The sequence below is a fragment of the Drosophila simulans genome, chromosome 2L (assembly GCF_016746395.2).
Source record: "Drosophila simulans strain w501 chromosome 2L, Prin_Dsim_3.1, whole genome shotgun sequence".
NCBI classification, from domain to species: domain Eukaryota; kingdom Metazoa; phylum Arthropoda; class Insecta; order Diptera; family Drosophilidae; genus Drosophila; species Drosophila simulans.
This window is the reverse complement of record NC_052520.2, coordinates 13198945-13222139: the sequence shown is the minus strand read 5'-3', so window position 1 is coordinate 13222139 and position 23195 is coordinate 13198945. Positions and strand designations below refer to the sequence as shown.

Genomic DNA, 23195 nt, shown 5'->3' with positions numbered 1-23195 from the left:
TACATATGGCTAAGTTATTTGGCCACTAGGCTTGCTAAACGTCAGCACTGGTTAGTGATGGTGCAGGTGTTTTTCGAAAAGCCGGCACTTTGATCCAAGCTGTTATTACCATCTCCTTCAAAGTTGCCTATCGATAGGTTTCTCAACTAGTCCACGTCTTCTACTTGCGGTTTTTCGTTTTGTAAAATAAGAATGACGCAAATGTTGTGTTAAACATGCAATTATCCAGAGCGCACTAACTAGTATAGCTTCAGTTAAGTCAACTGTTACCTGTAGGTGTAAAGTTCAAGCCGCCTGATGTGGATCACCGGTCAGTTTGTTTTTCTTCTGCTGGTGGCACTTGTTGCCGCAAAAACGAAAACCTCGGCGGTGCAGGATGACATCGCAGAGTATAAGGACTTCAAGAAGCTGCTGCGCACCAAGAACAATGTCCTCGCGCTATACGTGACCAGTGCGAAGTCCGCTGCTGCCGAGCTAAAGATATTCCGTGAGGCGGCGGAGGCGATACGGGGAACCGGGACAATGTTGCTGCTGGATTGCGGCCAGCAGGATCGCAAGAAACTGTGCAAGAAGCTGAAAGTATCGCCGGACCCCTACGCCATTAAACACTACAAGGATGGCGACTTTCACAAGGACTACGACCGGCAGCTGAGCGTCAGCTCCATGATCACTTTCATGCGTGATCCCTCCGGCGATCTGCCCTGGGAGGAGGATCCAGCCGGCAAGGATGTTCTGCACTTCAGCGACGCCGCTTCCTTCACAAAGCATTTACGCAAGGACATCCGGCCCATGCTTGTCATGTTCTATGTTCCCTGGTGCGGATTCTGCAAGAAAATGAAGCCGGACTACGGAAAAGCGTCTACGGAGCTAAAAACTAAGGGCGGTTATATTCTGGCAGCAATGAATGTAGAGCGACAGGAGAACGCTCCTATACGCAAAATGTTCAACATAACTGGTAAGTTAACAAGTATAAACAATTTTCACGTAGATTTAAATTAAACAATACCTTTGCAGGTTTTCCCACCCTGATTTACTTTGAAAATGGCAAGCTGCGCTTTACATACGAAGGAGAGAACAATAAGGACGCTTTGGTTTCTTTTATGCTCAACCCAAATGCCAAGCCAACGCCAAAGCCCAAGGAACCCGAATGGTCGGCGGATACCAACTCGGAGATTGTCCATCTCACTTCGCAGGGTTTTGAGCCCGCTCTGAAGGACGAGAAGTCCGCCCTGGTCATGTTCTATGCACCCTGGTGTGGACACTGTAAGCGCATGAAGCCGGAATACGAAAAGGCTGCTCTGGAGATGAAGCAGAAAAAGATTCCCGGCCTTTTGGCCGCGTTGGATGCAACGAAGGAGCCGTCAATCGCAGAGAAATATAAAGTCAAGGGCTATCCAACTGTTAAGTTTTTCTCGAATGGCGTCTTTAAGTTTGAAGTAAATGTACGCGAAGCATCGAAAATTGTTGAATTTATGAGAGATCCCAAGGAGCCCCCACCGCCTCCGCCGCCCGAGAAGAGTTGGGAGGAGGAGGAGGACAGCAAGGAAGTTCTATTTCTGGATGACGACAACTTCACTTCTACGCTGAAGAGGAAAAAGCATGCGCTGGTCATGTTCTATGCACCCTGTAAGTTTTGCCGCTTGATTGTTAAACATATTTAAAGCTTTACCAAAAACTATTCATCTTCAGGGTGTGGACACTGTAAGCACACAAAACCGGAGTTCACAGCGGCTGCCACGGCCTTACAGGATGATCCTCGGATAGCGTTTGTCGCCATCGACTGCACAAAGCTTGCTGCGCTCTGCGCAAAGTACAATGTACGCGGATATCCCACCATTCTGTACTTCTCTTACCTCAAAACCAAGCTGGATTACAATGGCGGACGTACCAGCAAGGACTTTATCGCCTATATGAACAACCCGCCTACCTCAGCGGACCGCACAGAGCTGTGATACGCTGTTGCCAAGTATAACGATGCTTCTCCCTCACCACTTTGCAATCTCACTTCTTGTATTACCATAAACTGTATTCGTTCAACTTGAATGTCGTCTAGACTATCGAATATTTTATAGAATGTATGCGCATTTTGTAACTATATAGCATACTAATAAATTATGTTAAAACTAATAGTATAATTTCATTTACACTGCGCTTATGCCTCTACTGAAATAATAAAATATAATTGAAGTTATAAACTAGTATGTGAAATACCATATCAGATTAGTGTAATCCTCGTATTTAAGTCAATTTGATTTGTATACAGTGCACGATAAGAATAGCCGAAGTTCGGGTGAGAAATTTCGAAAGTAATTCAAGATAATGCTTGGCCAATTATTTGATAAGCACGAGTTTTACTATCTGGTGTAGATAATGTTATGAATGAAAATTAATGCCGTAAAATATCAATAGTTATGCAAGACATTGCTTTTTAGTAGACTTCAGTCTCTGGGTGTCTATTTTCGTTTCTTTTATTGTACAATTAATTTCAATAATTTCTATTTGCGTTTAAAACAGTTTCTAAACTTAAAATATTTTGGTTTAGCCATATAGCTAATGTAGATATATATTTATTTTAAAGTTTCATCAAAGTGGCACTCATATTAAGAGCAAAACTTCCAGCTATTGCACACTTGCTCTGGTGTTCAATGGTTTCGATTTCTCTCGCCTGAATTGATTTTAAAGCCGATGGAAGGTATTAACATAAAATGGAACTGGACTTTCGGATGGTTTCATACGTGGCTCTGTTGGGTAGGGAGGTCTCATGGGAGCGGGAGCAGCCAGGTATATAATGGTAAAAGATTTAGCGACCTGCTTCGGGTTTACTATTGACCTTGCGCCGGCTCAAGCTGCCCAGCCAACTGCCGCGTTGCTCATTAGCCGTATATTCGTCATTGATAAGCGCGAAACCGTGAAACATGTCCTTCATCTTGATGGCCCGTGAGCAGGCATAGTTCTTGGTGGCAACGTACATCTTGGTGAGAAATTCGGGCATTTGTTTCTGAGTAACCCAGGACTTAATATTCTGCGGTATGGGTATGCCCGGATCGTCGAAGTACGTGAGGACAAAGTGGAGGCCTGGCTCATGAAAACCGCGAAAGGGCTTGATGACCATCAGGCTCCAATAGTCAGTGACGCGAACTTTTCCAGACAACGCCGGATAGGTGTTGTGCGTGGCACCGCGGTTGCAAATGAATATCAGTTTCTTGTTTTCGTCCTTAATGTAGCGGCGACAATAGACATAGTCGCGATTGGCGAACAGTCGTGGCCACTGCATCTCCCAGTATATCAGATGCGAGTTGCTGCCCGGGACGGGATCCTCGCTGATGAGCTCAAGTCTTAGGGCCGTGTCGTCCCACTGACGACGGTAGTCCAAATCCGTTTGAACGTGTAGGAAGTCGTCCGCTGTGATGTCGTCGAATCGAGCATAAACCTGCAATCGGAAAGGTGTCATACAAATGAGCCCTACAAATATTTTAGAAGACCTCTTACCTTGTATGAGTATAAGGAGGAGCGCTCCTGCCGCCGCCAAATGCTGAATTCGTTTTTGCTGAAGTACGGCTCCCATTTTTGGTCGTCCTGGGCTTGAATGCGTACCGTTCCGGCCGGTGCATTGCGCACGTCCAGATCCAACGGTCGCAGACAGTTGCTGATGCTAGTGTCCGGATCCGTCCCCGACTCCGCCTCTTTGCTGGTGGACGGCTTGGATTGGCCCTTTTTGCAGCGCTGGTTGCCCAGCTGACAGTAGCAGTATTTCATCTTCTTGGCCTGGCAGCGGTCGCATAGCTGATTGTTGGGCAGGGCGTTGATGAACTCAATATCCCGGCGGCACAGATCAAAGTTGGACAGGGCCAAGCGCTCCTTGTTCCAATCGAAGCCATCACTACCCATTCGCTTGATATTCAGCCCGACGAGACCCACCGCACTCATTACCATTCCCCGCAGCGGAGGCTGCAGCTCCCGGCGGTAGTAGGCGCGCCATAGCTGCTTCAGACCCTGAGTTCCATACACCGACTGGTAGAAACTGAACAACTGCTGAATGCGGCGCGAGCGCTGGGCGAAAATCGACTCGCATTGGTAGCTCCAGGCCCGCAGCGTTTCCCGGGACTGGTTCTTGATGGCCAGTACAAATCGATTGAACAGCATGCCGGCTAATTCAATTTGTCCGTCGGCTGCCCGCTTGCATAACAACCTACTCAAAAGTTCGGCGACTTGTTAATGCTACTTCGCTATTACTGTGCCCCCGCACACTTGGCACATTTGTCGCCAGAAAACTTAGGGAATTCAGTACTTCTAGCCAGGACACGCCCGATCGGTTTGCCGGAAGCCTTACTGCACGAGAGCTGGGTTACGATCTGACCGGACTTATCATGTTTCCCCGATAAGAAAAAAAACGTGCAACTTGCAATTTGTCTGCTGCTTCTGTTGTTATTCCGCTGTTGTTGTTCCTGTTGTTGTGCCGTTACAGGCAGCAGTGTTGGAAAATCGCAATCCGCCTGCTGAGAGGTGACAGCTACGATCAGTGATCACACTTTTCTGCAACACTGAAACACAAATAATATTAAATTCAACCAAACTTTTACTGTGTACAAATTTTTGACGTTAATCTGGTGAAGTATGCCATAATTTATTCCAATTTTTTTGACACTGCGAATAAATTTACTTGACATGCTTTATAATAACGTAGTTTTTTTTTCTATTTCTGACAAAATCTTTTTGCGTACTGCAAGTTTCCTATAGCAATTTTTAACTTTAACTTTTAACTTTAAATAAATTGGTTGTATACTTTCTTACATGGTCAGCCCACTGTGAATGCCTTTTGGCATTAGCCAACACTAGACTTGGGAAACTCGTGGTTGCTGCCGCATTGTTTTTGTTGCGCAGATTTTGATTCGATTTGATGTGTGAAACTGCCGTTGAGCCTGGAAGAAGCCTAAGAGTACCCAGGCAGGATGTCCATGCGGCGCCAGCGCATCAAGGCTTCGGCCAACCTGTCGCTTATCAAACGCAAGCCACGCAGGGAGGAGCTCCCAACGACGAAAAAGGAGGATGAGGAGGAAGAGGAGGTGGTGGTGGAAGCAGCGGCTGGGTCCCCGCCCGTTGCATCGGCCCCTGCTGCGGAATTGGAACTAGAGGCTGATGCAATCGCCTTCAAGATGCCCGCAAGCTCGGCTGGGCAGCTGGAAGAGGTATTCCACTCGGACCTCGAGGACAATGTCATTCAGATGGACTTGCAGAAGACCACCAATGGCTTCCCTATGTCGCCCAGCAAGGCTCAAGCCCGTCAGCGTGTGCGACCCACTCCGGTATTTGGCCAGCGACGCAACAGCTTCGTGGGCTCACCCATGGCCAGTGATTATGAGGGCGACTATCAGTCGCCAGCCACGCCCACGCGGCGAGAGCGCTATCTTAGCGGTTCTTCATCGGGAACTCCTTTGCAGCAGCAGGTGCACTCGCCTATGCCTCCGTCCCCCTATAAATACCTTCCGCCCGCCAGTCCGGGCATGGGACGCATTCGCACCGAATCCACCTGTTCCACCTATTCCGAAGGAGGCAGCAAGCAGAGGAAGGGCGATGATAAGTCGCAAAGTCAAGGTGGGCAGCGGTTAAATGCCCGGCGAGACTTTGAAACGCGTTTCAATAAGGGTGTGCCCGACAAGTCCACATTCAAGATGATGGACATGATTTTCTACAATCCGGAGAACAATCCCATGGTGCCCAAACAGTCGGTGACGACCATCAAGGATGAGTCTGGTGGCGATGATTCCAAGCCCGCAGTCGGTCAACTATTGGAGCCCAAGGGAGAGTCCACATCCGCAATGTTAGTGCCTCAGCTAAAGCTTGATGCCAATGGCGAGATGATCATTGATGAGAAAACATTGGAGATTGAAACCACGGCCGAGGTGGAGGCACGCAAGGTGCTAGCCAACTCATCTTTAATCTTAATGGACGAGACTACGGGTGCGCCGCAGAGTTAATACGTAAAAGTAGAATTCTTAACGAATTGATTTTTACTTTACAGGAGATAATGGATTCTATAAACGCCACAAGCGCACGCCATACTGGACCTCCGATGAGACCGTCCGCTTCTACCGCAGTCTGCAGATCATCGGGACGGACTTCTCGCTGATGTGCCAAATGTTTCCAACACGTTCGCGTCGGGACCTAAAGCTGAAGTACAAAAAGGAAGAGCGAACCAATGGGCAGCTCATAAACAAAGCACTACTCTATCCTAAGGCCTTTAACATTCAGGAGCTCAAGGATCAACTGGAGGAGGAGGACCGCGAACGGGAAGAAAATGATCGCCAGTGGAGGGAAATCGCACGAGCTCTTCCGGGAAACCCTAAGAAGGTAAATAGTTTATAGCTGACTGTAAACATTTTAACATTTAACATTTCTTAATTATATTTAGCGTTCTCGAGTACAGCCGCAGAGCAAGGCATCAAGGGCCCTAAACGATGGTGATGTTGTCTACGAAAACGAGCACGTGACGAGTACAAAGCTCGGCAAGCACGCCTGGGCCAAAAGGCGAAAGGAGTTGGAGACCGATGAGAACGACGGGAGTGGGCCGGCTAAACGAAAGCCAAAGGCTAAGCGACGATCTCCCAAGGTTCCAGTTCCAGCGGCAACGGAGAGTCTGTCGGATGTGGCGGCCATTAAGCAGGAAAAAACGATCAAAACCGAACAAACGAGTAGTCATTTGCCAACGGGGGGAGAACTGCAGGCTGAGCTCAATGGCCTCCTGATGGATGATCCGGTGGAATATGACGTAGATGTAAACAAGCCACGTGATAAAACTATGATCAATATGGATGATGGTACCCTAAGCTATGTCAGCGACATTGAACCCGCCACAGAGACTCCCAATCGAAAGGCAGAAACATATTTAATAAACTTCATTGGAGACCAAGATCATGGTCATGAAGTTATAACGCCGGATGACCCCATTCCGCCGTCCACTACCGAACCGGATATCGAACAAATTCTCGCCGAGCTTGCGGAAGGATCTCTGGCCCTCGTCTCGTCCTTGGATCCAGAGCACGAGGATCGTGTGCTCAACGAAATCTACATGCTGGACAAAAAGACGGGCGAGTTGTGCGAAACGCCGCTGAAAATACCAGAGCATATTGTTCAATGCATAATGAATGTTATGCAGCCAGAGGACTAACGACATTTTATATTTATGTCTTAAGAGTATTTGTTAACAGTTATAATTTATTAAAGCATTTCGCTAGATGTATTTACAAAATGACTTTCTTGTTCCTCGTGTATTGAAAGGGAAATGTGAATATGGGAAAGTCAGGTTTCTTGGTATTTTTAAGTATCCCTAAAAAAGTGGTATTAAAATATACTTCATAACAGATTATTCGAATAGTCTTATTTTATAAATAAAATAAGGTAGGAAGTCTTTTAAGTATTAAAAGAGTTTGGTTATAAGTATTTACTCTAGACAGGATCGTTTCGATGTCGTGCAAAAACAAAAGCATATATAAAAATCAAAGATAGCCATTGCTTTTATATAGAAAATTTAAATCAAATTAAGAATTATAAATATTTTTTGAATTTCCATTAATTTCAGAGTTGTCGTCCTCTAAAATTATTTTTCGCTTCGCAACACATATTTTCGGGCGCAGCGCTTTAGAGCACTGGACTTTTGACAGCTGTTGTTGTTGTTGCCTCGGCTGCGGTAGCAATTTAATACAATTTAACAAATTTAGTAACAAACGATGGCCCAAGTTCCCTTGGCAATCGTCTCGCACAAGCGCCAGGTGTGCAGCCTGTACAAGCGAGCACTGCGCAACCTGGAGGCGTGGTACGACCGACGGTGAGTGCACTCGGCGCAGAATTCCCAAAGATTATATAATGAGCAAGTGCATCTGGTTGTTTTTTAATGCCCATCAGCGATGTCTACCGCTACCGCGCTGTGCAGCTGCGTGCCCGCTTCGACGAGAACTGCTCCAAGGATCTGGGCGAGGGCATTCGCCTCCTGGCCTGTGGACAAAGGGAGCTCTTCGAGACGAAGCATTTCCAGCCCCGAAACTGTAAACAAATGGAACGTATGGTCATATGTCTGTGTATCTAACGTGTGTTATCGTTGTAGTTGCCAACAGTGCCGGTGGCTGTGCCTTCGAACGAGAGGTGATTCCGCCCGACTGGGTCCTGGACTACTGGCATCCCCTGGAGAAGGCCCAGTACCCCGAGTACTTTGCCAAGCGGGAGCAGCGCAAGAAGGAGTTTGTGACCTGGTGGGAGAAGCAGTACGGCAAGCCCGACCCCAAGGACCTGGGACACCACTAATCTTAGAGTACCGTAGTCAAATCACATCCAATCTTTGTCTTTAAAAGTAAATCTATTGGAACTCACAGCATGTGCTATTATAAATGTGCTGTACTGGAATTCAGTTGATCTTCCTTCTGCCAAAATAATTCATTGCCAATTTACAATAATAGTGCTCACAGTTGGGTAGGCAGATGAATTCCCAGATTAGAAACGCATTACATTTTAAATTAAAAACTTTTTGAGAAGTATATTTGCCTAAGGTGAGTGCACAGAATTGAAAAAAATACCGTGATACATGAACTAGCAGTAACAAAGTTTACAAAATTTTGTACTCGACATTTTATACGAATGTTGGTTTTTCCATGCAAAAGGAAGTAAGTTGGTCACAAAAACAGTATTTAGCTGTGTAAATTGAATAAGAAATACTGGGGCTTTCGATTAATGACCAGCGTGTTACAAAACTTTGAAAGGACCTTTCGACTGCAACTCCTTTGTACTTAGTATATTTTATTTAATATATATGTATGACTGTAAATGAAGGGTGGCTGCTGTGGGTTCGCTCGGGTTCGTAGTGCTGCGCGGGATGTCCATCGTGTGCTTGGCTTAAGGTCCTGCCGCTCAGCTCAGTTCAGCTCGTTGGGGTCCAAGCGCGGGCGCTTTTTGCTGTTGGTGCCGTTGCCGTTGGGCGTGGAGCTGTTGCCGTTGCCATTTCCCGACTCGCCACCGTGCTCCCTCTTCCGCTGAAGCGTCTTCTTGTCCCACTGCTGAGTGAGGTAGCGCAGAAGGACACATCGCTTGTCCATCACGATCAGCTGCTCTGAATGCTCATCCTCGGTGGGCAGGTAGACGGAGGCACGCTTCTGCGACGTTCGAATCCCATGCTCGTTGCTCAAATGGGTGAAATTGCTCGAATCGTGAATGGGCAGACCCTTGATGAAGTCTCGTACTGACATTATGCTTTTGGGTTGCTGCAGAGTACGAAAAGTGTTGGCACTTGATAATAGCACTTATCTGCTGTTTTTTTTACACACCACACTTTAATATTTGTTGATCTATCAATATTTCGAGAGAACAGTCTTCTTTTTTACGTTTTTTTATGTAGCAGTTCACAAAAATTTGTCTTGTGCTTGAGATTTTTGTTTTTGTTGCTGGTGGTGACTATCAGTGCTGCAAAATGCCCGATTACAGCTAAACGCCTACCAATACTGCAACAGTGGAACTATTCGAAACGTTGAAAAATAATTGTAACGTGCTATAATATTGTCATAATTTTCAATAAAAGGAAAGAATTTTTATTTTATAAATAGCTCATCCCTCGGATTTAGAAAAAAAATTAAGAAACTAGAATTATTTTTTGAGTATACTGACTTAAAACCAGTCTTGCGGTTAAACCATTTTATTGGGTTTTATAAAAATACATACATTTTGAGTTTCTTAACTACGGTTATGACGGTTGCCGTCCCCGCGACGCACCACATCCTTGTACTCATCCATGCGTCTCATGCGGTCTATATACTCGGGATCATCCTGCTCCGCCTGCAGCTCCTCAACGGCCTTCTCCTCGTCCTCCTTTTCGTTGGGATCGCGGGCGGCCGCGATGGCCTGTGCCTGATTCATCTTGGCAACCTTCTCCTCATCGGGAAAGATGCCCTCGTCGACGCGCTGCTGGTAGAATTCATCAACAGTCATAATGGGCAGACTGGGGTATCCCAAGCCGAAAACCGCCTTCTGGGTGGCATTACGTGTTATGATGAAGGGCTGCAAGGGCTTTGGCTTAGCGGCCTGTTGATGATGGTGGTGGTGTCCTGGTCCGTGGCTGTGACCATGACCGCGGGAGTTGGACGATGCGGAAGATTGATTTTGATTCGGTGGACGGAACGAATCCACTTCGTTGTCGGATTCGCCACCAGCCAATCGGGCAAGGCGTATTTGGGCCATCTGCTTCATTACGCCCAACGATTCCAATTCCTGCTTGGAGTCTATTATGCTCTTGTCCAAATACTTGAGGAAAAAGACGCGTTTATCCTCATCGTCGACCGTTTTGTTCTTGACTGCATCTCGCATCTTGGCCATATACTCGTCAATCTCCTTCATCCGGCGATACTGGGCTATTTTGTCGTTTCTATTAAAAGCTGCCTCTACCAGCTCGCGCTGCTCGCTTTTTTCCGCCTGGCTATCCGCCTTAGCCACCTGAGACTTGGGCGCTGCACAGAGATCATACTCCTGGCAGCGCTGCAGGTGGTCCTTGAAGTAAATCTCGCCCAGCTCTATGGAGTGTGTGCTATTGGGGTTGTTGATCTTGGTGGTAAGCTTGCCCAGAAAGTAGGGGAGCAGCATGAAGGGAAGCGATTCCGTGGACACCTCGTCGATCAACTCGTTGGCACTGAACATGCTAACCTGGTTCACAATGACGGTGGCCTGCTCGAAAAGGCCCATTGCAGTCTTTACTTTGTTCTAAACGTTGTGGTAAAGATTTAATGTTTTATTTAGTTACATATATATGCACATGCTGAATATGACACACCTGAAATTCGCTACCATTGAAGGGCAGTTCGGTGACTTCTAGCTCGTCGAATATGTTCCAGCCCTTTAAAAAGATTTCCGACAGCTTTTGGTCCTCTCCGCCAGCGGTATTACCCTCAGCCATTTAAAGATTTGGATATAAATTTGTAGTTAATGGGTATTTTCAACAATATAAATAATGTTGCGAAAATAATTTGCTAGATGCCGACGCCAAACAGCTGTTTACAAAGTGAAGGTATCCAAAATACCAGATAAACCAGGGTTGGCGTATAAATAGTTCTTACAAATTTCTAGCTATAAAAACTATTTATGTCGTTAATAAGTTTGTAAAATTTTATTGTGACACCATTGAACCCCGTGTAAGATGTCCTATGGATTACCTATAGTTCATTTCCTTTTATACAATTGAATAAAATAATACCCGAATGTAGAAAAAATCCTTTATTAAACTATTAAAAAGTCAAAGGATCTAGCAAAAAATTTATTTCTGGTTTAAGGTGTCTGTAGGAGTAGATGCAATCCGATGGAATTAGCCCTTGAGCGTGGACTCGAGTTCATTGTTTGCCAGCAGTTCCTTAATAATGTCGAGTCCGCCGATAAGTTCACCCTTGACGTAAACCTGGGGATATGTGGGCCAGTCGGAGTAGGTCTTCAAGCCTTGACGCACTTCTTCGTCGCCGAGGATGTCAAATGTCTCGTACGGCAAGCTATCGAAGGATATTTGCTTTTATAACTGGAAATGAAATACAACTGATCGATTTGCATACTTTGTTTCGTTCACAATGCCGATGAGCTGCTTGGAGAATCCGCAACGCGGTCCATTTCGGTCGCCCTTCATGAAGATCATCAGCGGAGCTTTATTGATCAGGGCCTTTAGGCGTTCCTCCAGCGTTTGTCCTGTTGCCGCCGCGCTGCTGGCGCTTTCGGCCAACTTTTTGGATTTGGCGCTTATGGCGGCAATATCCACACCATCGACGCGGTCAACGGCGGAGCCCTTGGCGAAGAAAATGACTGTCGGCACGGCCTCGATCTGTTGGCATCGCAAATGAATGATGCACTACTGTTATATTTTCATAAAATAAATACGAGTGTACCTGATGTTTCATGGAAATATCCGGAAATTGTTCAGCGTTTAGGCTGATGAACTGCAGTTTTTCGCCAGTAATCTTGGCCAGCTCCTCCAGCGCGTCTTTTACCTGACCGCATTGCTCTGCCCAGTCGGCGGCGAATAGAGCCACGGTCGTCTTGTCCGCATTAATGTACTTCTGGTACTCCTCGGCAGCCGACACGTTCACCACGGGCATGATTTCTTTGAATTATTTAACTAAATTTGCTGGATAAGCAAAATTTACAAAAGGCAGACCGAATTATCAGCTGTGAAAGAGAGTTGCCACTTTCCGTAAAAAGTCAGCGCTGGTAGCTATAAAATAAACAGCTATAAATGGCTAAAAATTTATAAAAATGTATAAAGCAAGCGTTGTATTAAGTATTGAAACTAGCAATTTTAATATTCTTAACTCTTATAAGCTATTCTGGGAATTTAAATCACGTAGGCTTTGAAAATTATTTCTCTAACTTGAGTTTCCGTTGTCAGTGCCTGAGCTAGGCATTTAGAACTGTTAGACGAAATTTGGGGAAAATTTCGTTTCAGCATCTGGCAGCACCGAACGGCAACACGTGCGGTCGTGCCGTACCGTATTCAATATACACAGCTCACTTATTTTTCGCAACTAAAAGTTGAATTAGCCGTATAATGGTGACGCGCAAGAAGCCAGTTAAGCGCAACGCCGAGGCGGCCGAAATCCAGGTCGAGGAGGAGGAGGACGCTTCACAGCCGAAGGTGGCTAAGGAGCTGATGGTGGTCGCCCAGGAGGTGAAAATCATACGTGCTCTTGCCTGCAACGATGTTGTGGAGCGTAATCGCCAGATCCGCATTTTGCGCAAGTGGTTCAAGGCCCGTGCCGGTAGCTCCTTTCCCTTTAACGAGGACGACTTTATGCGCATCTGGAAGGGATTGTACTACACCATGTGGATGTCGGACAAGCCGCTGGTGCAGGAGGAGCTGGCCGAGAAGTTGGCTCAAATGGTGGACAGCTTCGGCGGTAATACGGCCTGCAGTCTGGCCTACTTTAGTGCGTTTATGCGCACAATGTGCCAGGAGTACTTTGGCATAGATCAGTGGCGCATGGACAAGTTCCTAATGCTCACCCGCCGCATGGTGCGTTATCTACTGAGATTCCTCAAACAGCACAACTGGAATGCGGAACTGATAGCCGCCTTCAACAGCAGCATGCAGCTTTCTGTGATGTCGGAGCAGCCTAAGTCTCGCGGCATGACCATGCACTACCTAGATGTTTTCTTCGAGGAGCTGGCCAAGGCGTCCAATGGTGAGATCACTGCTGCTCAGGTCAACCTGTTCTTGCGTCCGTTTGTCACCTACATTGCTACACAACGCGATGCTAAGCTAGTGGCACAGTGCCGCACAAGGGTGCTCTATCATCTGATATATCAGAGCGACTTGGGGCGACAGTACAGCGAAAAGTACAATGCCTGGAAGCAGATGGGTTTCCCCACCGCCTCCATTGATGACATCGAGAAACTAGATTCTGGATTTGACGAGGAGGATGACGAGGTCAACGCCGAGGAGGAGCAGCCGCGGGCCACATCCTTGGATCCCCGAGCGGGCAACGTTGACATTCACATGCCGGAGCTGCCGCTCAACGCTGACTGCGTTCTAGATGAGCTGCAGACGCAGCTACGCACCAACGATTTTAACAGCAAGAGACGCAAGGGACTGCGCAAACTTATCCAGATCTTTGAGACTTACAAGGGAGGAGAGTTTCCACTTGGCGTGAGGACAATGCCAAAGGTGGAGGGACAAACTCTGGCGGAAATGGTGGAGCAAAAAGTGACTGCCTTAGATAAGATGGAGGACGAGGTCTTTGCAACCGGGAGAAAACTGAAGAAGCTCAACAAATCCAAGCGCAAACGCCTACTGCAGTCTATTAACTTTGAGGAGGTGGATGAGCACAACTACGATGAGGTTATTACCAAGGCACTGCCTCCTGAGTTGCAAAAGAAGGTGAATTACAATGCAAAGGTGCGTTCCAGCATAAACAACGCATGGGTAGTAGAGGAGGTCAAAGAGGCCGAGCCCAAGTCGAAGAAAGCAAAAAAGGAAGAACCGTCAGAGCAGAAGAAAGATGACCAGACAAAGGTGAAGAAGAAAAGCCAGCTTAAGCCGAAGAATGACCAGTCCAAGCCCAAGATAGAGGAGCAACCGTCTTTGAAGGCAGAGAAAGAAGTGCCTGCGAAGCGCAAGAAAGTTGACCAACCCAAGTCCAAGGAGGATGAGTCCAAGACGAAGACAGACGAGCAGCCCAAGCCCACACCCAAGGAGGAGGGACAGTCCAAGGCCAAGCCGACTCCCAAAACGAAGGCTGCCGGTAAGGATAATGCTCCGGCCAACGGATGGGATGCCCCTTTAGAGGACGGTGAGCAGGACATCTTTGTTCCCTCTCGAAAACAGCAAGTGAAGCAGGCCAACAGTAAGCTGCCGCAGTCCACACCCAAGCAGCCTCCGCGCGCAGAGTTTGCGACTCCACAAACTAGCAGTGGCAAGCGTGTGCGGATCATGACCAAGAGCAACTGCGTCTACCCCAAGAGCGATTACTACCGCCAGCTGAAGCTGTCTCCGCAGGTGCCCTACGACGCGAATCGTTTGCCCGGCAAGAGTGCCCTTAAGCCACACTGGATACCGGGACCGATTCATCCGAGCTACAAGGCCAAGCGCTTGTTCAACGACACTCTGTGACGATGCGTCTAGTGGCAGCGACTGGGATTGGGACAGGATGAGGAGAGGATGAGGAAGATTCATTTGGACTTGGTGCTCTGAGGGACGATGAGGAGGGGGGGAGCGCTTCACATTATACTACTTCCTGACATGGCAGTATAAGATAACACATACACAATAGGCATGTCTTATGCTGGTTTTAAACACGTCTATAATATACACACGACAGTTTCCATGCTATATTTTCCTATTTTACAATGTGAAAGCCCTTTTGTTTAGTTTCGAGAGCACCGTTACTATTCTTAAATATTTCAATATTCTAAAATAGTTGAAATTTACGATAGTTTCGTGTTGCCTTGACTAATTTCTACTCAAATAAAATCCGTATAAGACATGTACTAAATGTAATCCCCTAATCTTTTAGTAGTTACAATTACGACTTAAAATACTATTGCTTGTAGGCCATTTTATGTTCAAGCTATCCTCTGATCTGAGTTGAAATAAAAGCAAACGTAGTATATGTAAAATCAAATACGAATCACAAAGTTTATTTTATTTGCAGTGGGGTACGGAAAGAGCCAAGCCATTTAGCATTTTTATGAGCTAACAATTCCAACTTTCAAATTTCAAACTCGTTTTTTCGAGCCAAGCATGGGGAAAACGAATTTATGTTAATAACTTTTTAATAGTTAATAGCTTATTATAATACCAACATTTTGAAAATGAATATATCATTATTATTTTATATAATTTTTTAAAAGTCTTGCTGCACAAAAGAATCCAATTCACTCGTCAAAATTCTGCTCATGGCTCTTATGAGCTTGGTCTGTTCCACTCAAAGCTACTTATTTGACTCACTCAGAACTGCGCTTGAGTCTTGAGACTGCAGTTAACATTCCGTAAACATTCACTCAATTGGAAGTTGAGCTTAAAAAACTGCATTTAAGAGAGGAATATGCAGCTAAGAGAGTTAAAAACACCCACTCAATGAAAATACTCAGTTTAGCCAAAAAAACTGAGAATGAGTGTAAAAAGCTGCAGAAATAATACTCAAATGTTAAATGTCATTTTAGTGACACTTATCAATGCTTAAAGTTACGGTGGTAAGATTAATTTGACATGCCAAAGAATTATATTTAAATTATGGAATTGTATTAATAACATGTACTTATATTTAATACAACACCGGTTTTTTTGCAGCAGCATTTTTATAGACACAATTAAATTTTCTTAAAATTCGAATTTTTTTATTTATGATTGGCATTTAATTCACACCACAAGGATTCGATTAATGCTATATATTAAAATGTTAATGCAATTGGTTATACTTTATCTATTTAAATTGTGATTGCAAATTGCATAAGAACCATCCTTTGATGATGGCATTTTGCGGTTGTTATATGTATTATTTGGTGCATTAAAAGCGATTCATACGGATGCACAGCACAATTTACAAACAGTTTTGATCCCATTCATGCAAAATGAACTTCCGATCCGCCCAGCACAATTGGTTGAATAATAAATTTTCATAATAATTGAATATTTGCCACCGCAAGGGGGAATCGATGGCGAGTGAAGAGGGTGTGACATGTTCATAAATCTGTTTTAAGTGGACGGCCAGCAACAATAACAGGATTCATTTCCTCGAGGATAACATCTGTTCAGAAGTGTTGCAACACGATGGAACAAATTAAGTTTCGCACAGGACCAGCAGGCAGGCACAGGACACGTTAACTTTCTACACATTTGACGCATGTACTCTCCTCCTGGCATCCTTGTTCGCCCACCTCAGGGTCCTCGATTCCAACTCATCCCTCACAATTCCTGTTGACAATCTGCTTAAGTTGCGTAAATCTCAGCCAAACAAGTCGGTGCATCAAATATATATATATATACATTTGTCCAGATGCTGAAAGCTGGGTGTTGTCTATCGAATGGAATGGCAGGCAAACTGCAGATTTCTGCCCGGAAAAACCCATGCCATCTTGTCGCCACCTCATTTTCCTCTGAGTGTTGTGTGCATGTGCATGTCTGGTGTATTAAACTTTGTCGAAATTTTATTCAATTTACGTGCACTTAGGCGACGATTGTACATTAAGATATGACGCAATCCCTGAGCCAGTGCACAGCTGATCCGCATCCTCCCCCACTTTCAGTCCCATTCGAATGTAATAGATACGGATACGTGTAAGTGGCGGCAGACTAAAGAAAGTGCCAGATACATCTGCGTAATTGGGCATAGAATGGGTACCCTTTCCAGGGGACAACTTTACAAAGTATCTTTAAGGACAAAACTATCTATCAAATATCTTTGGCTAGAACCATTTGCTGGCTTAAAATGTATTATAAACTTTGATTTTATGAGGCAGCTCTTCGAATTTTTAATAGGAGGAGGAGGAATATTTTCTGAGTGCATTGCCGCCTAAACCAATTATCATATTGTCCAGGTCCAGCCCCTCTTTTTCCCAGCACAATGTCGACTATTTTTAGCACTTTAATGGATCGCAATCTATTTTTTGCCCAATCAAATCGGGGTGTACGACTTGAACTTTGGCGAGGCTATAAAAACCATCGGTCGTCCAGTTGCGCAGTTCAAGTGCAAGGCGAAGGCACCTGTTCAGGGACGGAATCGGACTCGGAATCCTCGGATATGTGCTTCTATCGGGTTGTGGTCATCTGTCTTCTGGGCTCCCTAGTGCCCTCATTAGGGGCATTCAAGGCCTGCGGACCGGAAAAGCATTGTGTTCCCTACGAGCAGTGCAACGAGGGCTTGATGGTGGACGGAAAATTCTATCCGGATCGCAGTAGAACGACTTTGGATGAGAATTGTCACTATATGGAAAAGTGCTGTAATATACTCGATACAGTGAGTATTGAAAGGGTTACGATTTCCGGCATGCTGTATCAAAAACTACTTGACTACTTGAAAAAATGGTTTAAATCGCATTGGAATTAAATCAAATAAAAAACAAACAATCCTTCACTCGACGCTCTTAACTTTAATCCCTTTTGGATTTCTAACCGTTTGGCTTTCTGAATTGCGGCCACATTTAATGATTAACTGGTTACAATCAGTCAACAAAATAAAGCGATTTATCGAAAAAATTCTTTTATTCTCTACCTGATGCAAAGAAATAAATTTTTTTATGCTAGCTGACAATTTGAATTTGTATGAAATATTTTACCCATTGTTACGAGAAAAAATCCACAGTTTGTTTTTCAGTTTCTAGCAGCCAAGCATTTAACACTGATGTTATGTTTAACTTAATTTTATTTGATTGCCTGAAGTAAAATCAAATCAGTAGGTTTTTGATAGTGGAACTTTTATACCAACAGCTCCCGAACACGGAACTTCCTGGGGAGATGATGAGCTGTCCGTGTGGAGGACGCCATGATCTCTGGTACTACCTTCGACCGCTGGGATATAAACAGCAGGAGGCCAAGTTCGGGGAGTTTCCCTGGTTGGTGGCGGTCTACGGGGCGGATGCTTACCTCTGCAGTGGAGCACTTATCACTCCGCTGGCGGTGATCACCACGGCGCACTGCGTTCAGAATTCGGACTTGGCGAAGGTTCGTCTGTTGGCCGGTGAATGGGATGCCGCTGTGGAGCTGGAACCCCAGGCGCACCAGCAAAGATCGGTGGTTGAGACATTAGTGCATCCCAATTACACTCAAATGCCACTGGCCCACAACATAGCCATACTTCTGGTGGACAAGGACCAACCATTCCAGCTGGCACCTAATGTTCAGCCCATCTGCCTGCCGCCTCCGCGAATGATGTACAATTACAGCCAGTGTTATGTGTCCGGTTGGCAGAGGAGTGATTTTGGTGGAGCTGCGATCCTGCCCAAGCGTTGGACTCTCTACGTCCTACCACCCGATCAATGCAGGACCAAGTTGCGTTTGTCCCTCTTGGGGCGACGCCACGCCCACAACGATAGCCTTCTATGTGCCGGTGGCGACAAGGGTGACTTCGTCTGCGGTGATGTGGACATGACCGCTGTGCCGCTGATGTGTCCTCTTTCCGGCCACGATGATCGATTCCACCTGGCCGGTCTTCTGACCCGTACAGCTCGGTGCGATGGCCCGCAACTTCTTGGAATTTACACGAACGTCAAGTTGTACCGGCAGTGGATCGATCTGAAGCTAAGGGAACGCAATCTTGATATACGACACTACATGGTTTGAAACCATTATTGAGAAACTAATAAAACATTGAACCCAATATCAAACACATGAATTGGAAACTATTTTGTTGGACTTTAGGCAGCTTTCGTGACCAGCTTTCCTTACCAGATTCTTCGATATGTAATATAATATGTTTTTACTGACCCATAAAGACCATCGGCAAGGGATTTGTCACTGCAGTAGTGTTCCTACTTTAAGTGGCAACCAACTTCTTTACCTGCTGATGGTCTCCTCGCCTCAATATATTCTCCAGGAAAGAGTCTTAGAAGGATGACATTGTGCATGTGGATTGCAATGGCAGGAACTCTGTCTTCGTCCTGAAAAGTTCAGAGATTTTAGAAGAAGCGGACGCTTCCATTTTTTCCATATGCGGCGTGCATCATGGGAATCAGCTTGTCTGCCCGGCTGATGGCGTAACATAAAAAATAAGTATTAGAATCACCTTCTGGGCGGAATCGTAAGTAAAGCTTCCATTTCGATGGGGGGCTTAGTTCGTCACTAAAACAGAATCTCTGTTAATTAATAGCGCTTTACGCTTGACTGACGGTTTGGGTCACTCGCAGGACTCTCATTTGTCCTTTGGGCCGAATGCGATTGTGGCAACCCGCGTTGAATTATGGCTCGGCGATATGTGGCCGCCGCTTTGCATATCCTTGTCCACCCGCCTTGGTGCCTAAATTGAAAATTGAAAAATTGCTTATTGCAAATTTGTTGCCCGCAATCGCTGGGCCATGCGGAATGGCTGAGAAGGGAACCGAAATATCGTTACATGCTCTTTGCTCTTTTGAACTTCCGTTTGCCATTTTGGCGTAGTGCACGTGCCGGACAACGGACAGCGGACACTGGACTTGGATTCGAACGGTGGACGGAGGACGAAGGATGGCGGACTAGAGAACAGGGAGCACGGAAGAGTCCTGTCCACCCGCTGGCTGTTGCTGATGCTGCTGCTCCTGCTGCTGTTTCCTGTGCGAGAATTTAGCAATATATTTTTCTTACTCCGTTTGACGTCCTTCGTATCTGGCCAACTGCAATGGTCCGCAGCCAGCAGCAGTTGGTGCAGCCAGCAGCGATTTAAAAAAGGACGAAAAGGATACCTTTTATATGGGTATAAACAAATATTCTTTTTTATATAAAAAAAAGAATTAAAAACGTTTCTTATAGCATATTTTTAACAACTAATATTGGATAATATTGATATTGATCTGTTTTTAACATACATTTAATTTTAATGAAAACATTTACCTTGTACATTATGATCCAATTATTAAAATTATTACCTAGCTTAGTCAAGCTCAAAACTGAAGTTTGTTGAAGTTGTGTGAAAATTGTCCGGCCAAAAAGGATAAATTGGCTGCACTGCATCCGAATGCAGTGGCATTGGCAATGGGAATGGCAATAGCCGAAGCGAACAGAACGTTAAAGAAAAATAGGAAACTTTTGCATATTTTGTACTTTATGCTTGAAATATTTATGATCTCATGCAATTTGTGGCTTACTGCTTGGTCTTGGCCATCGTCTGGCTGCTTTTGGACTGTTCTGGTCTATTCTGGTGTGGTGTGGTCTGGTCTGGTCTGGTCTGGTGTGCTTGGCTGGGCTGCTCGATTCCTGAATGCTCCTCGACTGGCCACGGAACCACATCTAGCGACGTGTCTGCCAATCTGTGAAATATGCTGCTAATGCACTTATTGCCATCGTTCTATTGAATTTATGTCGGAAATTCCGACTCGGAATCGTCTCAGACTTGTGGTCTCTGCATTTGATGGTTTTCCCTTCCTGTTTCAGCTCTAATTTAGGGCGAATTTTTGTGGCATTTACCACGGCCCACGCCCCTGGCACTCAGCCTAATTGTGCTTCCGATTCATCCTGGGCTTAATGGTCTTTGGGGTGCCACTGCACATCCTGCTGCACTGCTTCACAATCGGTCAGCGCCATAATGTGTACTTATTTCAAAACTTCAACGCTTAAAAGGAGGTGGTGCTCAATTGCAAAAACTTCACACACTACTTAAATGGCTGTCGTACTTAATATCTAAGCGATTACTTTTAAGTTGGCATAGACATAGACTACAGCAGTCTTTGCTTCTCATTTTTAATATAATAAAAATAATAGCACTTATAAATATACAGAAATTTAACTATTCCAAGAAACAAACCCTAAGTCCTGTAAGTATTGATTCATATATTGATCCTGGCTTTCAACTTTTCCAAAGTGCAAAGTTATATCAGCCAATTGAACTTGTAGATTTGTTTCACATTTTCTCAACCATCGATTATAGTGGTCATACATATGTGCTGGATTATGTGGCTTGGTGTCGACCACAAAAGTGCTTAATCAATTGAAAATCGGCCTTGGGAAGCGTTCAATGCTCCTCTACTGACTGCTCTTTTATTGCTGCGGAAATGTGTGTAGCAAATTTTTGGCCACACATATTTTTCCACTGGCCAGCCAACCGGCTACGAACTTCGGTCTTCGGACAGCTCCAGCCGGCGGCTAGGATAAGGATGGTTACCGCGGAGGAACCTATTATGGTCCTGCAACTGCATGCACTTCCTTTAAGGAAATTACCAAACAACCCGCGCATCCGGCAGTTGTGCGCCCGCAGTGCTGCCAGCCATTTCCAGACATCATTGTCCTCGTCCTCTGGCCAGGATAACGAGAGCATCAAAATGCAGTGAAATTAATAAAATGCCTGGAAGCATGCTAGTCGTCCTTCTTAACGGATATCTGCTGGTGCATCACCATGGTGGTTGAATACAATCCAATGTTGCTAATATATTTTATACGAATAAGTTCTGAGTTCGAAAATATCCTTTAAAATTAGTAATTAAAAGAGTCATACTTAAAAGTTTTTAGAGAGATTTTCAAATGGAGCATGTCCTTACACCTTTATTAGTTTTCAAATCCATGTTAATATCTTCAGCTGCCTGTGGAAGAGTCATCCTTTTCGTTATTTTAATCATCATTTTGAGCACACCCGACCGCACAAGTAGGTGGATAAGTTAAGTCCGCTACACCTTATTGCCTTTACCACCACCCCACCACCCAGGAACTCTTCGCAAACTCATCAAAGTTAAGTTGCCTACGCCTGGCCAATATCGGTGGGATTGGGAGTTGGTAGCTGGGTGGAATGGGTAGTAACTTAAGCTGCCACAGCGCCGTTTCGACGTGAAAGTTCCCACTTGCCGGCAAATATATGCAGGCGAGCTCTCTCTATCTGTATAAATGAAATATTTTTTGGCAACCAAGGAGGAAGGACCGGAGCAGGGAGGGAAGGGGAAAGTATCTCATAGATGCTGCTATAACTTGTCTCGAATTTGTGTTTGCCTTGCCGAATTTTCATTTCAATTTTCCCTGCAGTTTTATTTAATCTCACTTGAGGTGCAGCACTGGATGTTCGGATCTTCTCGAGTGGCAGCAATGGTTGGGGATTTCTTGGGCTTGTGCTGTGTATTTATTACTTGCAGCACTGCCTTCCAATCTATTTGTTGACTCTGGTTATTTGGCAATTTGCACAATTATATGTAAATCATCGTAATAACTGACCAACAATGCATCTAGTGATATTTAATTTAGAAATTAATTATAGAATGGTATTTCGTTACCTCAGCTCGTATTTACTTACTTGCCACATTACAACTTCAATTTTACCATAAATAGTTTGTCTAGTCTGCCGTCTATCTTGGCCATGTTTTGCATGTTTGTTCAGAATTAACTTGGCTTCAATTTATGTTTATTTTTCTGCCACAATGTTGCTTGGCTTGTTCTCCCCGAAACTTAAGGTTGGCTGGCAGCCCGAATTTAGTTTCCCAGTCGATTGCTTTGCTATTGTTGGGAACGCACTCAATGACAAAAGTTTAGCAAACAAAACTGTTTGCCCCAGCCACTTGAGCACCTTTTTCTTTGCTTATTTGTCCTGCAAACTCCGCAATTCCCTTGCAAAAATATCAAGTGAAAAGTGGAATGCCATGAATGGAGCGTCAATATGTAGATATGCATTTGGCCAAGCACACATTTCACTCCCACTCGCTTTTCGTTCTTTTTCTTAGCTTCTGCCTGTTGCAATTTGTTCCCAATTGATTTCCAAACACTTGGAATTTATTGGTTTTCAAAAGTTTGGCAAATTTTATTGTTTCCGCTAATTTCTTTTGTCCAGTCCGGGCAGGAAATAATCCGACATGTGGAGGGGCCATTCTTCGGGAAGCCATTCTTGGTCGAAAAGTTTCCCAGGAAACTGAATCCATTGAATTGAGAAATCTTTGATTTTGACCAGCGTTGCTGGTCTCATTCTTGATTTTGGTTCACTTAAAGCAAGATTAAACTATTATTATATTCTTTCAAAAAAGTTGGTTCTTGAATAATAACTGCACGATTTAAGCAAATACAAAATTATAGATTGTTGAATAAATATATTATA

General features: G+C 44.9%; 9 protein-coding genes across 9 annotated transcripts; 5 read left to right on the top strand and 4 right to left on the bottom strand.

The window, feature by feature from the left end:
* The first annotated feature begins 113 nt into the window (after nucleotides 1-113).
* On the top strand, nucleotides 114-2127 carry LOC6732202 (protein disulfide-isomerase A5). Its single transcript, XM_002079295.4, has 3 exons — nucleotides 114-955; nucleotides 1015-1626; nucleotides 1690-2127. Exons 1-3 carry the CDS (start codon nucleotides 298-300, stop codon nucleotides 1950-1952), a joined length of 1533 nt encoding a protein of 510 aa, XP_002079331.1. The 5' UTR covers nucleotides 114-297; the 3' UTR covers nucleotides 1953-2127.
* A 294-nt stretch (nucleotides 2128-2421) lies between these two features.
* LOC6732201 (stAR-related lipid transfer protein 7, mitochondrial) lies at nucleotides 2422-4627 on the bottom strand. The gene is made up of 2 exons (XM_002079294.4): nucleotides 3490-4627; nucleotides 2422-3430 (listed from the first exon to the last, which is right to left on the bottom strand). The coding sequence occupies exons 1-2, from the start codon at nucleotides 4141-4143 to the stop codon at nucleotides 2801-2803; spliced, it is 1284 nt and encodes a 427-aa protein (XP_002079330.1). The 5' UTR covers nucleotides 4144-4627; the 3' UTR covers nucleotides 2422-2800.
* Nucleotides 4628-4651: 24 nt separating this feature from the next.
* On the top strand, nucleotides 4652-7246 carry LOC6732200 (transcription factor TFIIIB component B'' homolog). Its single transcript, XM_002079293.2, has 3 exons — nucleotides 4652-5958; nucleotides 6020-6348; nucleotides 6410-7246. The coding sequence occupies exons 1-3, from the start codon at nucleotides 4950-4952 to the stop codon at nucleotides 7163-7165; spliced, it is 2094 nt and encodes a 697-aa protein (XP_002079329.1). The 5' UTR covers nucleotides 4652-4949; the 3' UTR covers nucleotides 7166-7246.
* Nucleotides 7247-7554: 308 nt separating this feature from the next.
* On the top strand, nucleotides 7555-8394 carry LOC6732199 (NADH dehydrogenase [ubiquinone] 1 beta subcomplex subunit 9). The gene is made up of 3 exons (XM_002079292.4): nucleotides 7555-7822; nucleotides 7900-8039; nucleotides 8099-8394. Exons 1-3 carry the CDS (start codon nucleotides 7725-7727, stop codon nucleotides 8293-8295), a joined length of 435 nt encoding a protein of 144 aa, XP_002079328.1. The 5' UTR covers nucleotides 7555-7724; the 3' UTR covers nucleotides 8296-8394.
* Nucleotides 8395-8497: 103 nt separating this feature from the next.
* Nucleotides 8498-9472, bottom strand: LOC27206556 (DET1- and DDB1-associated protein 1). The gene is made up of 2 exons (XM_016180090.3): nucleotides 9309-9472; nucleotides 8498-9245 (listed from the first exon to the last, which is right to left on the bottom strand). The coding sequence occupies exon 2, from the start codon at nucleotides 9228-9230 to the stop codon at nucleotides 8901-8903; it is 330 nt and encodes a 109-aa protein (XP_016024877.1). The 5' UTR covers nucleotides 9231-9245; nucleotides 9309-9472; the 3' UTR covers nucleotides 8498-8900.
* A 185-nt stretch (nucleotides 9473-9657) lies between these two features.
* Nucleotides 9658-11048, bottom strand: LOC6732197 (immunoglobulin-binding protein 1). The gene is made up of 2 exons (XM_002079290.4): nucleotides 10802-11048; nucleotides 9658-10731 (listed from the first exon to the last, which is right to left on the bottom strand). The coding sequence occupies exons 1-2, from the start codon at nucleotides 10922-10924 to the stop codon at nucleotides 9712-9714; spliced, it is 1143 nt and encodes a 380-aa protein (XP_002079326.2). The 5' UTR covers nucleotides 10925-11048; the 3' UTR covers nucleotides 9658-9711.
* A 178-nt stretch (nucleotides 11049-11226) lies between these two features.
* Nucleotides 11227-12213, bottom strand: LOC6732196 (glutaredoxin 3). The gene is made up of 3 exons (XM_002079289.4): nucleotides 11895-12213; nucleotides 11568-11830; nucleotides 11227-11507 (listed from the first exon to the last, which is right to left on the bottom strand). Exons 1-3 carry the CDS (start codon nucleotides 12102-12104, stop codon nucleotides 11330-11332), a joined length of 651 nt encoding a protein of 216 aa, XP_002079325.1. The 5' UTR covers nucleotides 12105-12213; the 3' UTR covers nucleotides 11227-11329.
* Nucleotides 12214-12421: 208 nt separating this feature from the next.
* Nucleotides 12422-15131, top strand: LOC6732195 (ribosomal RNA processing protein 1 homolog). Its single transcript, XM_002079288.4, has one exon. The coding sequence runs from the start codon at nucleotides 12554-12556 to the stop codon at nucleotides 14612-14614; it is 2061 nt and encodes a 686-aa protein (XP_002079324.1). The 5' UTR covers nucleotides 12422-12553; the 3' UTR covers nucleotides 14615-15131.
* Nucleotides 15132-17169: 2038 nt separating this feature from the next.
* LOC6732194 (phenoloxidase-activating factor 2) lies at nucleotides 17170-18833 on the top strand. The gene is made up of 2 exons (XM_002079287.4): nucleotides 17170-17459; nucleotides 17930-18833. Exons 1-2 carry the CDS (start codon nucleotides 17244-17246, stop codon nucleotides 18779-18781), a joined length of 1068 nt encoding a protein of 355 aa, XP_002079323.2. The 5' UTR covers nucleotides 17170-17243; the 3' UTR covers nucleotides 18782-18833.
* The last annotated feature ends 4362 nt before the right edge of the window (nucleotides 18834-23195 follow it).